This window comes from Eretmochelys imbricata, chromosome 2 (assembly GCF_965152235.1).
Source record: "Eretmochelys imbricata isolate rEreImb1 chromosome 2, rEreImb1.hap1, whole genome shotgun sequence".
In the NCBI taxonomy this organism is placed as follows: Eukaryota; Metazoa; Chordata; order Testudines; family Cheloniidae; genus Eretmochelys; species Eretmochelys imbricata.
This window is the reverse complement of record NC_135573.1, coordinates 211,771,476-211,788,359: the sequence shown is the minus strand read 5'-3', so window position 1 is coordinate 211,788,359 and position 16,884 is coordinate 211,771,476. Positions and strand designations below refer to the sequence as shown.

Sequence of the window (16,884 nt, the reverse complement as noted above, 5' to 3'; positions counted from 1 at the left end):
CTATGTCAGCGGGGGAGCCTCAGACCTTTCCCCCAAAGGCAGCAGGTTGCAAAAGTTTTAAGTAAAAAGAAACAAACAAAAATCATCGTCGCTTTTTTTCTTGCCAAAAGTCCCATTAGACATCAACGACTGTACAGATGGTGGCGCTTTCCTCCCTGCCCCGCCCTCCCGGAGTGCCCCCTGATTTGATCTCATCCCATCGTCCCCTGAACCCTCTGCGTGACCCCGGACACTAGCCTGAGCGCCAGGAGCGCTGCCCCTGCTAACCTGCGCCCCCCGTCCTTTCTCCTCCCCCCTGCCCTGGCTGGGATGCTGCTGTCCGCCTCCACCCCTGGATGGAGAAGCCCTGCGTCCTCGGCTCTCTAGCTCGCCTCCTTCTTGTTGCAGCTGTCCAAGAGCTCAGTCATAAACGAGATGTAGACTATGGCCAGGCGTAAGGTCTCTATCCGGGAGAGCCGCTTCTCGTAGGCGAAGGTGGGCACCTTCTTCCTCAGCTGATCAAACGCTTCGTTGAGGTTGAACATCCTCTTCCTCTCCCGTATGTTGGCAGCCTGGCGCTGGGCATAGGTGATGACTCGCTTTCTCTTGGGTCGGTCCAGCAGAGACGTGCCCCTCATTCTCTCCTCCTCCTCTTCCTCCTCTTCTTCCTCGGGGTCTCCATCATCAAAGGGGGCCAGCGGCAGCCCCCTGGCCATGCCCTCTCGGAGAGCCAGGGCTCTCTCCCCAAACGGAGGTGCGGAGGAGAAATCGTACAGGTCCAGGCTGGGCACCCGTCGGGGGTGGCACTCAGGAGACCCCAGGGAGAGATCGGCCACGAAGTCCAGCACCGAGGCGCCCACCGGCCCTTCCTGATACGCCATTTGCTGGGCTCGGCTGGGTATTTCATCGATTCTCCCAGGGCGTGTGCGGGCTGGGAAGAGGCTGATATCTCACTCCACAGAGGGCTTGGCTGGTACCATCCCCAGCCCAACGGCGCGAGGGCATTAATATTTATAACCCAGCCGATAACCGGATTAGCTGGACCAAAGAGGAAGGCTATGAACTGTTTCCCCTCGATGCTGATGAGAGGAGACAGGCAGCCCCTCGGGGACGCGTGGATGTTCCAGTGAGAGAGGTCCCCAGAGCTTCAATCCTGTCACAGCGATCAGGGGCAGTTCCTTCTTGGCAACTGTCCCTAGCTCTTACCTGCTGCGTGCTTTTGTCTCTTCCGACACCCCCGCAACCGAGCGATTTTCAGCCTCTTTCAAGCCCGAGCGGCCAAGATTGTTCTCCCCTGGGCTAGCTTCCCTGCTCGCTGCACGGATCTCTGCACCTTGCGACCGTGCCTGACAATTGATGTCAGACAAGTACATGTAGGCTTTTAATGATGTCCCGAAGAGGGGACCTGCATGCAAAGGGTCACCGGGGAAATGTTTACCCTGTATCCCAGTGCAAGGAGAGCTGAAAGGCAGGACCTCCATTAGCCTAAGCAAGCATTGTAGGGGACCCCATATTGCATTCCCAATAGTAACTGTTGGAATCGGCTCCCTCCTCTCCCCCCTTTCAACTAGAGTTCAAACATCTATCCAGCGGGGCAGTAAAACACTGGCTTGTAAAGCCCATTTTGTTTCAGCCAGTCTCAAAGCACTTGATGTGAAACTCTTTCTTCCTGCATTTGAGAAGAATATAGGCTTTAATCCCAATCAACGCCTGGGCATATTCGAAACCAGCTAAAGTCACGCAATGAGAACAATACGATTTTTTAAATCGGAATCCTGCTGACTACCTTTGACTTGCCGAGTTAGCGTTTTTAGGGGGCAGGAGGGTCGTATTTTTCAGTTCAGACACCACCTACTGTATTTAGATATGCACACTAGCCCTAGAGGTATAATCATTTGTGACACCCACCACTCTTTAATTGGAATTGCATCTCTTTATCGATTTCCTACTATACATCGTTGGTACACGGGGTACCTTTTGTCCTTGACTGGAGTTTATTTCTGAAAAGCAAACGTATCGGTATTTTCTTTAATGCTTATCATGCATCATCAGCACACCACGTCCGCTTTGGGGCTATTTAGCCTTTAATTTTTTGCTGGGATTTCAAACCCCATCACACGTCCCCAGAAAAAAAAATCCCCAGAAACAAAACAAACAAACAAACAAACCATCCGGGAAAATCCTTCCTGTTTGGCTACAGGACTGCAAACATTGCCAGTCGATGGCAAAGCTCTCCTCCTATTTCCAACACACTGAGTAGCTGCTGCAAACCAAATATCTTTTTCTGTGAACGATGAGGCTGGAACTATGTCTCCCACATGACTCTCTCACTCTTCCTTACATATATTTTATATGAAGCAATTCAGGGCTTCCAAAGACAAATGGAAAGAGCTATTCCGCACAGTTAGATGTGATCAGGAGAGAACAGAGGCGTCTGGTACATCACCTAGTTTGGGACACCACCCTGAAGGTAAAGCGACAAGGAGAGAGGTACATTGGACAGCTCCCGGAACTCAGGAGCGTTCATGAGCGACCCAACAGGTAAGCAATATTTCTGCAAGTACTCACCGTCTGAGTGCCAATTAGTATAAAATAGAGGCAAAATGCGCCATTTTCAAATCAATCAGTGCTTTTTTTCCCTGCCCTTTTACTCACAAATTAAAGTGCCCCTTTTTTCAGCATCTTATCACCCGCATTATTAGTAGTGTTATTTCAAAGTTTAGTGGCTTTTTGTGCATTTAAATTACTTAACTAAATATCTAATAATAAAGAAACAGAAATAACGCTGAGATTCTGTTCACTCTCACTAATGTGGTTAGGAGGCTTACATTAAAAAGGAGAGAGCATACCACGACAGTGTGGTATTTATTGTGCATATGTTTAAGTAAACATTTGCTGTAAACCAAGATCACCACAGAGCACTATGGGAACTGTAACACAAGAAGTTGAAGAGTTCAAATTGTTCAGGAGTGTCTGAAGAGCGAAGATGAGCAATTAAACGCATAGGGCGATTTATCTGAAAAGGAACTAAACATGCTCTCTTTCATTTTACATCGTTTCAAATCTGTTTTGTTTAAAGATATACAGGTACAAATAGTTTAAAGTTGTTTGGCAAGAGGGATAGCTGACAACAAATTATTTCCATTGCAAAGTTCCTTATCAGGAATATATTTACGTTAGAAAATGAAACCAACCGGGATGGGGATTGAAAATCTTCAACTATATACATATCCTCAACATTTCCACTGACGTATGAAGCTAAAATAGATCGGAAGAAGTATCAGATGATTAGCCTAGGCTCCTGAAACACTGATTGGTGTTCTTGGAGGTTTTTGTTGGTTTCTGGTCCAAAATTTGAATTAAAAATTTTAGGAGACAAAACACAAAGAGCAAAGCAAGCAAGAAAGCAACCAAACCCCTATGCTTGCATCACAATGGGTACAGAATACAGTAACATACACAGGGAAAGATTATTACAGAGTCCACTTGCTATTAAGGTTTGAATAAAAACATAGTATTCTGATTGGACAAATGAGAAGTTCTAATAGAAAAGGTACATGGGTATAACCAAGGGGATCCTGTTGTCAAATTCTGTTCAGCTGTAAGATTGTTTTTAGCTCTTTCCAAAGAACATAAGCTAAAATATTAATTTTCTTCTTATTTCAAAGATGCATAAAGTAAATTCAGTGAGCTATCATTTCAGACATATTTTAATACATTTTGAATGCAGCAGATTGTAACAGCTTGAGAGAAATGGAGGGGATGAAATATATAATGTCCATGCAAAACTTCTGTATAGAGGTTTTCCATTTCAACAGAAATAATGTGGGGGGAGGAAGATACTTTTCTGTAAGAAGCTGCTTTGAAACCTTCCCAGAACAGCTCTGTGGTTGATGAAACCTTAGATTATTATGTTCTATGTTTGTTTGAACCAGACAAAGTAATTGCTCAGTGATCATTTAAACTAGTACTCTGAAATTTTGTCAGTGCTTCACATTAATTTTTGAACCTCAGCTTGTTGTGTGTCAAAGGTTGGGTTTTTTTCAGTCACAGACACCACATAGTTTAAAAACAACATCTAGAACTTGTAGATAGATGGTTTACATCTTCAAAGAACTGTGCAAACATTTAGTTATTCACATTTCGTTAAAATCACCTACACCACAAGTCCAGGTGCTTGTATGAATCATTGAAAATATGCAGGATTAAAACCCACAAAAAAATTGGCTTGCCTGACCAACCCATCCCAACCTACAAAAAATATAGCTTCCCAACAAAATAATTATAGCTTTCTCACTCAGACAGCAAATATGGTGTCTCTTAAACCAAAATAAATGGGGTGGATGAGTTCTAGAGCTCAGGGCACTGGTATGGAAATACTCCTGCTGCCTCCCTCTTAAACCAGGATGCTGACAGTCAGCCATTTTGCTGATCACAACTGGCACAGTGTGGCACCAGGAGGAAGGGGTCATTCAGAGAGCCAGGTCTCAAATGATTATGGGATTTGTAGCTATAAACCAACACCTTCAATTATACCTGGAAACTAATTGCAAGTCAGTGTTGATCCCAAAGTTCTCATGTAACCTGCACTCTTTGTGAAATGCTATTTAATAGACAGGAAGCTGCATTCTGCACTACCTTAAGTTTTTGAAGGTGCAATACTGTACAGAATGCATTACAACAGTCTAATCTTAAAGTGACAAAGACATGGATAAATGTAGGTAGCTCTGCATCCAAACAAAAGGCCCCAACCTTCTTCCTAAACTCACATGGAGAAAAGTAGCCTTGGCTACACTTGATCTAGGATCTGCCAAAGGTCTCACACAACTCTCAATCTGTGACCCTGAATATCAAACGTTAGGGGTGCTCTTGGAATCTGGGAGGGCTGATGTAGTCTCTACTAGATATTCCAGTTGCTTTCTCCAATGTTACCTCTGTCTTGTCTATTGCTGTTGAACATTACAGTAGTACTCATGAACCCTATCAAGAATTGAGGCCCCATTGTGCTGGGTGATGTACAAATAAACAAGACAGCCCCTATTCCAGACAGTCTGCAGTTCACATGTCAGACAGAATGCAACATACAGACAGAACAGCCAAGAAGGGTGGGTGTGGGTTAGAGATTACAATAAAATGATGAATAGCGTCTAGCAGAACTCTCAGCTCGTCACACACCTTACAAATGGCAGATGGGAGTGATTTGCAGGGATCACCACAGAGTAGGCATTAAGATGTAAATGAGGATAGAAGGCAGCTTTATAGATTTTAACAGAGCTTTTCTTGTGCATAGAGGGCAGGATGGATAAAATCAAGCGATTGGGGCTGGCATTCCTGGAAGAATGAAGGGGAGGGCTGATGTCTTCATAAGTTAGTATATATGACAGTTAGGGAGTGGCTAAATGATGAAGGATCATAAAGGCGAAGACAAAGAGCTTGTGTTTGATCCAGTGGTGGAGTGGAAGCCTAGAGTGACCAAAAGCTTCAGGTGATGTGGGCAGAGCAATGAGTCAGGAAGATGAGCCTAGTAGCAGTGTTTTGAATGGATGTGAAGGAGACAATGTAGCTCGCATAAAGACCAGAGAAGAGGAGAATATAGAAGTCAGTATGCAAGATGATGGAGGCCCTTGGCAATCTAGAGAGCCAGAAAAGGCCTTTGAAATGTTATGGAAATAGAAGCACACAGGCTAGAGACACAGCCTAAAGACAGGGTCTAGAGAGAGAGCTGAGTTGTCTGGGCTGGGCCTCAAACAACTAGCCCTCTGCAAGCTGCCACCACACACCAAGTGAGTTGCTTGACTACACCATCTGGGGAAGACAAAATAGAGACACAGAGCTGGGAGTTTGTGTGTAAGCATTCCAACTTATTGAAAAAAATAAAAGCAACCATTTCAGAGTTTTTGTTGAACTGGATTGATTGGAACTTGGAATCTGTAAGAGACCTCTTGAAATCCCAAGATTCAGATTAGCTTTCTGCAAAACCTTGACCCTAACATGCAGTATAAATTCCTTGTGTTGATGACATATCTTTTCAGCACCATCTGTTTTCAGAGTTAGTGAATTATTGGAGTTGCAGCCCAGGAGACAGATTCTGATCTCTGCCTAAATCCAGAATAACTTCATTGAAGTTAAAGGAGTTAACACTCTTATTGACATCAGAGTCTGGTCCCTGAGACCATTTTAGGCACTTATCCCACAGTCCCGATGGCGGATGGACCACCACATTCCAGTGTGACGTCAGTAGGACTCTATAAGGGTATACAGGCATCTGCTTGAACAGATCAGATTGCAGGATCGTGAGTTTCCTGAGATATGTGACATTCACTACAGTGCAGCTCCCTGACGTAAGAAGCCAGGGGCAAAATGTGCATTCTGGGCAAAAGAAATTAAAGCAGGGAGCATTCTGCCAATAATGTTCAATTCATTTCCATTTACAATTCTATTACACAGCATTTGGAAGGTTTTAAGAAAATACTTCTTGATATTTCCCCAAAAGGGACTGAACGACCAAGAATGAATGTCAAAAGTTCAGTTTTGGGTAAATCATAGACAAATTAAATGTATAGCTGAGGTTGAGGTGTGATGTGATTCATCATGTGTGCACAGTTTTATGAATGACACTTTATTCTTTAGTCCGTAACCTGGGGCTGAGGGAAATAAGAACAGGGCATGTATTATTGAATTTCCTAGCTTTTTATCAGGTTGTGTGAAAACTGTGATGTAATTTAAACATAGCTTCATTCATCTTGATTTCTCTATATTGTTATTTGTGGAAACTGAAATGTAATATAAACATATATTGTTTACCTAGGAGAGTGGAATGTTTTTCCCCATGTCATTATTATAATAATTAATTTTATTATGATATAAATGATTATTTCTTTATAGTTTTTTTCTCCCCTCACCTTTGAAAGAATGTGAGGGTAATGCCAGATTGAATGCTCTGGAGATGGAAGTACTTTGTTTATCTATCATCAGATCAGGTACAGCACAAATACTGGCAGAGAAAGATTCACCAACCAACCCTACCAATGTGCCTTAACCTTGATCCGGTAGGACCATCTCTAGGCTGAATGGGTAACTGGGTCTTTACACCTGCTTAATTTCTGGTCATTCTTTGGAGACTGTCCTTGCACATATGACAGTTACAATATTATTGTTTTGGTGTGATATGGAGACTTCTCCACTGAGAACTGGAAGGAGGAAGACCACAAGCTTGTTTCATCCATCACATGGCATTTACTTTCTGCCACTAACAAAGTAGGCTGGGATTTGAACTGATTTGACACAAAGATTCTGTCTCCTTTGCGAAACCACTGAGCCAGCCAGTTGTCTCACTCACCATTGTTTTTGATACCCTCTTAGAAGTTTGGAAATATTTTTTCCATGCCCATCTTGCTTCTTTCCCTTCTGCAATAAAATAATAATAAGAAAACTTAACACTTTCCATCTTCAAAGCAGTGTGCAGACATTAACTAATTATCACTTAATCTTAAAAAATGTCTGGGAGGTAGGTAGATAAACACATATCATCATCTTACTGATGGGAGGCTCAGACATGGAGAGGTTAGGGATCCTACAACATTACTCATTTGAATAAGCCTTGTCCAAGGTCACATAGCAAGTTAGTATCAGAGCAATAATTAGAATCAGAGGGTTTGATTGTCCCATCAGTTGTGCATGTGCAATTCCTAATGAAATATATGTTCAGTCCACTACATCACAGTTACCGCCTCAGAGTGGAGTTTTCCTTGTGCTTTGAATAGAGCAGAAACTGACATCTGTTATTGGTTGACATCCCATTTGGTTTAGTCACCACCTAATCATCCCAAACAATCCATGCACAACAGCACCATCAGCAATTTTCACCCTGCCTTGGGAACAGTATTAGCCTTTTGAAGCAGCAGCAGAAGAGGATCACCAGAACCCTGGTTTCTACAAAACAAAGAGACTGTTTATGTTTTGGTGTTTTTATTTCTTCACAATGGACCAGTAGACTTGTTTTTTCAAGAAAAATATTTTGTATGAGGAGAACCTTTATGATTAATTTGTAGCAATGAAGCTAGCTTAAATTCTCTGCCTAAACCTTGAAAGCATCTCTTGAAACACACACACACACATATAAAAACATAACCACACCCCCAAGTCCCACCCCAAAAATAAGCTGTGCTAAAAGAATATAATTAAGATTGTAAAGTCAAGCACTCAAAACCATGAAATGCCAGAATTAAGGATGTCTGTGCAACCTTAACTTGGTCCCCTGGTGAATATACACTATGATATAGTCTTTAATTACATGATCACATACTGTTTTTTCCACTAGACTATGCCTCATTCCAGTGCACAAAATGGACAGTGCTCACTTAATGAGCAGCTATTCAATATTTTGTTGTATCCTTATTACTCAGTATGTGGGCCAATTTATTGCACACTATTAAAATACTGCTCTGAAGACAGAATTATTAAATTTCTAGTGGGTTTTTCTATAGTTTCTGAGTACTGCACAAATGTTAATTAATTTCTTTTCACAACACGCCTCTGAGATGGAGGGGTATTATTATTCCCATTTTACAGATGGGGAACTGAGGCTTCAAGAGATTGTCAAAACTATCCACTAATTTTGGGTGCCCAATCTGACACATCTCGGATTTGACTTTTCAGAGTACTTAGAAGCTCTTTATATGTTTAATGCACAGCTCCCATTAACTTCAGTTATAGTTGTGAGCGATCTGCACTTCTGGAAATCAAAGCCCAATGCCTCAAGTCAGGCACCCACAAAATGAGGAACACACAATTACTGACCACCTGTGAAAACTGACTTGCCCAATGTCACATAAGAACTCTGTGGCAGGGCCAGGAAAAGAATCTAATTCTCCAGGGCAGTATTCAATAACCTTAACCATGAGGTTGTTCTTTCTATCCCTACATATCCCCTGCTTCATTCACTACATACCTTTCAGCTTCTGCAGCAAATAAGGCAGGGATCCTATAGACAATGGCCTCTTTCATCACACAACCCTGATTCATCCCCAGAACAAGTTCATCCTGTGCACTGAATCAAGCAAGGGCCTTGTGGAAAAAATAGTATGTGATCATGTAATTAAAGACAGTATCATAATGCATATGCACAAAGGGGAAGGGGGCTGAATTAAGGTTACACAAGCAACCTTAATTATGGTGTTTCTTAACTTTTGAATATTTAACTTTGCAACATTAAGACTGTCTTTTAATATAGTTTTGCATGTATGCAATTTCCTAGGTTTTTAAAAAGCAAACTAACCCCCCACCCCGAAGTTCCATTATGTGACATCAGATTGACACCCACACGGGTCATCAACAGGAGCCATTAGATCCACTACACAGACCTCTGCCACGTGAGCTAATGAAATAAATGAGAGTAATAGTAGGTTGTTATTCTCTAAGTGGACCAGCTGTAGAGGGGGATGGGACACTTTGTCAGTGAGCTTCACAAGCATTTACTGACCGGAATGGCGAGGAATGGCGAGAGTCAGAAATCTTGGGTTCCATTCTGAAGTCTGGAGGGGACTGTGTTCTCGTGGGCACAGGGTCTTCTACTCATTCCCTCCAAGCTCGCCTCCTTCTGTCTTGCCCCCCCAACCTTTCCCTGTCCCAATCCTGCCTCTTCCTCATGCATGGCTCTTCATCCCAGTCCCATTCACCTCACCTCACTAGTCCTAGTCTCCACTCCTCAGACTTCTCATTCCAGTCCCAGTAGCCTCGTCCACAAGTCCTAGTTTCACCACCTCTGCAGAGTCCCAGTCTGGAGCAAGGGAATTGGAACCCCATATCCCAGGTGGATGCTCTGACCATTGGGATATACATTCATTCTCAAAGACCTAATGCATTTTTGTTTTTTTGTACATGGTGCAACAGCTTCAACATGAGAGTTTAAAAGCAACATATCACACAATATCCCATAGCCCAGTGGTTAAGGCAGTATTCTGAGATGGGGGAGACTAAGATCTTCTCTACATCAGACAGAGGGGGGAAATCTAACCCAGGTCTCCCATATGCCAGGTGAGTGCTCTAGCCGCTGGGCTAAAACTTATAAGAGGAGGCACCACTACCTCTTCCTCTGGTATTTTTTGCAAGGAACTGCTTAGTTACCTAATTCCAGGAGAGGGTTCACAGCTAGGAATCCCAAGCAAAGATAGGCACCTCCCTCCATCTTGGATTTAGGTGATTAAGTCCCTTTGAGGGGTGGAGCTATTGGCTTGCTTAATCAGCTCCCTGCTCAGTGTGCTGGCTTTTGTAGCTCCCATTCTTAGGTGCCTAATTGTCCCCATGTGTTGTATAGAAAGCCTCAGCACCTAACATGGGGCTCTGGATTTCACTACGTGGCTAGACACGTAGAAGTTAGGTATTGCAATGCTCAGCCTTACAGTGCCTAAGTCCCTTTATGGATTTAGCCCCCAGCTCTCGGAGTCATGGGAATCTCAGCTTTCTTTTTTTTTTAAAGTAAGTTTCTAGCCCTCATTACTGCATAGAAAAATTGGAAAATGTTATCCAAGTGCACCCTACAGGCTCAGAAACCAGATGATAAATGACAAGAACCCCCAAATGTGTTATTTAAAAAATATATAATGATATTTAAGTCAACTGCACAATTTTGAGAGGCCTGACTGATTCATAATATTTGACTGGCTTGGGTTGGCAATACTGAAATCACCATGGAAATATAGTTTATTTTGTATGTATGTAATCACATGCTTCCTGTAATACATTCAGCTTGTACTGCATCAACAGCATTTAAGAAATATATTATTTTTTGTACTGGATTTATCTTTTATCAAATAATAATTACTTTCTGACCTTGTAGTTTTCTGAATGTTTGACTAATCAATGCTACATTTATATCATCGTTAGTCTCCACAGACCCCATCCAAAGCCTTGGGGAATCTTTTCCACTGATTTCAGTGGACTTTTGGATTAGACCCTACATACTAATATATTCTGATTATACAAATATTTTGTCTGTAAGGTTAAAAGGTATTTAGAAGGAGTTGAGTGTAACAGCTGGGGAGAACACAGAAAACAAGTTATAGGTATATGCCAATATTTTACAACAAGTTTTTAAATAAAATGAGCTTAATGTGTCTGGATTAGCCAAGAAAAGCCATTTCCTTGATAAAGAATATAAATTGAAATGTGTTCATTTTAACTGGACCTGTTAATAATAAAAAAAGAAGTATTGAATCCCAGCCAAAGTAGAAGCATTAGATTTTGGGTGCATAATCTTTTCTGCAACTTGATTAGAATTAGCGAGTGGACAAGAGACAAGGTGATCTGTTAAATGGTTTACAAAATAAGTATGTGAAGATCCCAAGGATAGTTCATTGTGACATGTTTCGACACCTTTAATTGTGTGACAAATCCTTCCACAAAAAAGAAATGTTGGGTGAATTTGATGTCAGTAGTAAAGACACATTTCTGTTGGTTTGTTTTGTGTGGCAATCCAAAGAAGGAACAGTTCACTTTAATTTTTATGGGATGCCATTTGGATCTCTATTATTCTAGAAGAACAACAGGGGAAAAAATCTTTGTGTATGGCTAAGATTGTGTACTTCCTTATTGTGAGATGGTCTCATTTCTATTTCAGATTTATTTGTCCTACTGGCCTGCCCCGGAGGTGGCAACAGTGTACGAATTCTGCAAAATGCTCAATCTTCAAGGATTCAAGTACATAATGGCTGCACCCAGGATCAGTCTCAGTAAGCGTGGGTCACCCTCACTTCTGGTGTTGCTACTGGTTCTGAAGACCAAAAGAGGTGTTTGATCAAATTCTCTCCCATGCTCAGTGCAGGAGGGGAGGGTTTAGGGATTGTCAGGGAGCTGGTTACAGCTTCCTGATCTGAAGGCCAGCAGCAGCCTTGATATCACTCAGAGGTATTTGCTTGTGAAAACAGACTGAATTCTTCTCGTGAGAGTAGTCTCGACTTTCAAATGCAGGTGCAGGGACTCTGCTGGCTGTACTACTCTGGGGGCTGAACTCTGTGCTGTTGGGCAAGAGTTCCATTTCATGGCTTCACAGCCTACCTTGTCATTGCCATTTGTCACACATTCTTTAGTGCATTCTCAATCTCACTACAGTCTCATCCCCTAGCCTCAACGTTATACTACCCTCAGGAAAGCTATGACCATGTTCTAAGATCCTGTGTGAGTCTCTTCATATTGAACAATGAAGGCTAATAACACACAGAGAACTTGAGTCTGCCCTGTCTGAGACAGAGTATTATGAACCTCTTAATGGATGCTCTGTAGTATTTTCTGAGTCCAGCTGAGCTGCCTTTATTCCTCCTGAGGCACAGAATGAAATCGAGTAGATCCAGCCGAGATCCCAGACTTGTTGGTTTTCATGTGAGCCATTCATCCCCACTGTCTTGATTGGACAGTCCCACCTTGGTGCATGGTTAATGGAGGGATGTACATTGGGACCACATTCCAAACCAGCAGTGATGGACAAGGAAGAGGGAAAACATGTCGGGAGAGGGGAGCATCAGGCTTTTTAAAATTCTGGCCTGGGCTCACCTTACCCCATTACATGATTCATTATCTCTTGGTGAATTTACGTATAGACTTTCACACGTCTACATCTCTCATGACCTCCCTTTGCCTTCTTTCCCCTACAAATGCATTGCCAGCTAATTTGGAGGCCCTGTGGTTGCATTATTTATTCAGCAAAGGAAAATGTATGGAACTGCCTCCAAATCACCTGATTGTAATCCACACAGTACAGTGTCTAGTCTGTTTTAATTTTCCTCTGTTTTAGGTGATAGCAAACCAGCATAGCTCATGCACTATGTCCTGTAGAGAACATTAAACCTAAATTATGGATCAGGACCCTGGAATTACGCAGCACAGTCATCTCAAGACCTCTCCTTCTTCCCACACCAGTCCAATCAGTACAGTGCCCCTCATGTTATTTAGTTTGCTATTTTATATTATGCCAAATTCTAAATTTGCAGTGTGCTGCAGTTTTGTACTGAAAAGCACAAAGTACAAGTACAAGTAATTACACTGTGGAAGTTGCCAGCGACAAAGCTGGAAGTCTTCACAGCTGAGTAGGGGGAAATTGGGTCTTTTAGCACCCAGAGAGGCCTGGGAGGTGGTTTTGGTTATCCAGGAAGCAGCTGAAGCTTTTCTTACTGGTGGGCAGGTACATTTCTTTCTTTCCTCTCCCAGTTAGAAAACCTGGGGTTACTTTAAATGGTTTCTTGTGGGAATATGAATTCCTCATTTTCCTCGCACCGGCAATTCTTCCAAGCAACTAGCTGTCCTACCACACCTGCCCCAAAATCTGCCATTACATCAAACAATGATGGATTAGCACCCTAGTCTGATATTTTTGTTAAAATGACCTGCATTGAAATAGTTAATGGTGGCATTTAAATTGGCATTTTAAACTTCAGTCTGAATGCCCATTGAGATACAAAAGACATCTGAAAATTCATATGCCTTGCCTATCACTCTGACCATATTAGTCCCCTCTTTGATTCTACCCTCTAGCTCCTTGTTTCCCTGTGTGGCAAATTCAAACTTCGTGACCTTCATCTTCAAGACCCTTCACATCTTTGCTCCGCCCCGAACAATTTATCCGCTGTTGTCGCTTTAGGCCTGACCCAAAGCCCACTGAAGTGAATGGGCACCTCAATGGACCAGGCCCATTTTGTGTTGTCCCGTCCCCTGCAGTCCTCTAATGATGCCAGTCTTGGCTACCCATTATTATCTTTGTGCTTTCTCCCAAGATTCCTTCACTTAAACATGGAACATTCTTCCTGAACTGGCTAATAAACTCACTACACCCTTCTTCTTCACTAGCTACCCCCTAGCTCTTCACTTCTGCTGCAACACCTACAAGAAATCAGACAGCTAGTAATGGATACACTGAGAGGCAGCTGATATTTAATTGAGTATTATTTATTTATTTAAATGGACCACCAAGCTGCACAGATATCTGACCAGTGTAACCGCTTGAACTTAATTCTATTAGCCTTGTCCTCCCTCCATCTTGCCTCTTGTCTGTCTTAATCCCTTGTTGCTTCTTGTTTTGCACTGGATTATAATATCGCCTAGGTAGGGACCATCTCTTCCCATGTGTTTGTACAGAGTTAGCAAAATGGGCTGCCCCATTATTTGATTGAGCCAGTTGAGAATTGCCATAATACTAACAGTTCACACTTCTCTCAGGGCTATTGTTTCAGGCCATTTGCAGGCTCAGGCAGAGATAGCTGCATCAGTGTACATTCAGCTCACAGTTCAAAAGTTCTCTCTGCAACCACAAGGGCTAGAGATTTAGGGTGGGATTGTGTGCTATCCCTTTAAGAGACACAGCACACACAGACAGCCAAGGGAAGGGCAAGCAAAGGTGGCATTAATGTAGCTTTAGGATCTCCAGATTCTGGGATGGTTGGGGGCCAAAATGGTCCCTGGTGTAAGTTATGCAGTCCATGTGCTGCTCTAAGTTATGGCAGCCTCCCTTGTGCTGCCTATGAGCAGTTCCAAAACCCAGAGCTGTCCCAGAATCTAGCACTTTATATGCATTCCCTCCCATCCTGGACATGCTCCTCCTGCTCTAGACCCACCCCAGCACACTCCCCATCCCAGAGTTTGTGGGGTTTTGTGTAAAACAACCTATAGCTGTTCTATGCAATGCTCGCACTGCAGGGATTTTCTCCCGGCCAGCTAAGAGATGCTCTGGTCCTCATACACTGGCATACAGGGATCATAATGGGAGGAAGAATCCAGCCCTTATATGTTTTTAAAAAATGTCAATGCCATGCAGCAGTTTAAAAATAACCTGCAGTTACACATTAGTTTACATGATCCTGGAATACACGGGGCCTTAATGACAGCATAGGAATCTTTTGGTTATGACTGGTATAAAAATAGTTACATAGCTTAATAATATTACATTACTTTGCACTTTTGTAGGGTCTTTCATTCAAACATCTAAACTGACCTCATAGGCCACAATGCCTCTGAGTAATACCTAAATATATTGTACATGATACATTTTACAAAGTGGTAAACTGAGACCCAGAAAGGTTAAATGATGCCTTACATCAACCAAATGAGTTAGTTGCAAAGTTGAGAACAGAATCACTAGCTGCTGAATATCAGTTTGCTGCTTTAATCACAAGGCAATGCTACTTCCCAACTGCAGTGGAAATCAGTAACTTGTACCTTTGAGGTACTAAATCTCAGCAGGATTATGTGATTTGGAAAGCGAGGTCAGATCCAGTCAAAAAGAAATTTGGGGATGAGATGTCCCATTTTATTTGGTGCTCCAGAAAGACAGCAAAAAATGGACATATTTATTTCAGGGTTCAGGGAAACAGAAAAGAAAGAAATAGAAATCCATTTTGCTTAGTTCAGGTACATTTATAAAACCAGCCCTGTGAATTAAGCTACTGACATACAGTACATACTGTTTATTGAAACGGAGCATCCTAGGACATTAGAGATTAGCCACGATGGTTATGGTTTAGTCTTTAGTGTCATGAGAGATTTTTTTCCAGGATTTCTTGACTCATTCCCTTAAGCCTGTGTTGAAAGGGAGTTTCTTAATGCATTCAGAAGTAATCCATATCAGTTGTGAGGTTTTCCCCTCATCTTTAGTGCTAGAAGAAACTTCTTTAGGACATTTTAACTAATGCACTCGTTTTTCCTAATTACATCACGTATTTGGTTAAAAGTATTAATTTAATGTTATTGTTATTGCAAGTCACACACCCAGCGAGTATTTAAAAAAAAAAGTCTGTGGAACAAAGGGTCCTCGTCAAAAGCTATTTAATACTCAAATCAATAATCCCATCACTAATTAAGTTAAAAACTAATGAATGGAGGAAAACAAAACAACTTCATTCCCAAACCTAGGAAGTTGCGTACTATTATTAAACAGATTCCTCATGACACATTTTGGCTAATATCAGTGGATACAGGATACTTTCCCATGACAGATCCCAAGGTCACATATTAGGACTTTTTGCAACTGAGAATTTGTCTACACTTAAATTGCTGCAGCTGCACTGCTGTAATGCTTCAGTGTAGACACCACCTACTCTGACATGGGGGGGTCTCCTGTCAGCATAGGTAATCCACTTCCCTGAAAGGTGGTAGCTAGGTCAACAGAAGAATTCTTCCATCAACCCAGTGCTGGCTACACCAGGGTTAGGCTGGCATAGCTGCATCTCTCAGGGGTGTGAATTTTTCAGGGGTGTGAGAGATGTAGCTGTGCCGATGTAAGTTCCTATTATACACCAGCCCTGATTTTTTATGTGCACAGGGATAAAAACACCTGCATTAAAATCATATCCTGCCATATTTTCCAAGTCATAGATAAAATTCAATACAAAGTTTTCTGGCCAAGATATTCAAAGATGGGTAGTTCATTTTAGACTCCCACTTTTGAAATTGCTGGACTCAAAATGTAGGGGCAAGAGAAGTTCTGATTTAAACCAGCAGAAGCTAAGTGTTCACAGTTACAACAGAAAGTTTTCCAACAGTGATAGAGGAAGGGAGGGAAGGTGGTCCAGTGGTTAGGGCACTAACTGAGACTCAGGAAACATAGGTTCAACTCCCTGCTTTGCCACAGATTTCCTGTGGGTACCCTGGCAAGTCATGTAGTGCCTCAGTTTCCCCATATGTAAAATGAGGATAATAATGCTTTTCTTACAGGGCTGTTGTGAGGATAAATACATGATAGATTGCAAGGACAGCATGATAATAGGGTACCACAGTTAAAAAACGTAGCAGCGAGGAGCCACCAGGTGGCTTTGTGAAAGGGGGATAGCAAGATGAGCTATCCCTCTTGCCCCCAAGCTGATGGAAGCCCTGCCTCCACTTGGGCCTTGTCTACACCACCATGGTAAGTTAACCTAAGTTACG

At 42.3% G+C, this 16,884-nt stretch overlaps 1 protein-coding gene across 1 annotated transcript; it reads right to left on the bottom strand.

Moving 5' to 3' along the window:
• Nucleotides 1-362: 362 nt before the first annotated feature.
• On the bottom strand, nucleotides 363-860 carry FERD3L (Fer3 like bHLH transcription factor). The gene has a single exon (XM_077809358.1). The coding sequence runs from the start codon at nucleotides 858-860 to the stop codon at nucleotides 363-365; it is 498 nt and encodes a 165-aa protein (XP_077665484.1).
• Between the last annotated feature and the right edge of the window lie 16,024 nt (nucleotides 861-16,884).

What these genes read in the sequence shown, in the direction of transcription:
- FERD3L (XM_077809358.1), bottom strand. Translation starts at nt 860, where the DNA reads ATGGCGTATCAGGAAGGGCCGGTGGGCGCCTCGGTGCTGGACTTCGTG.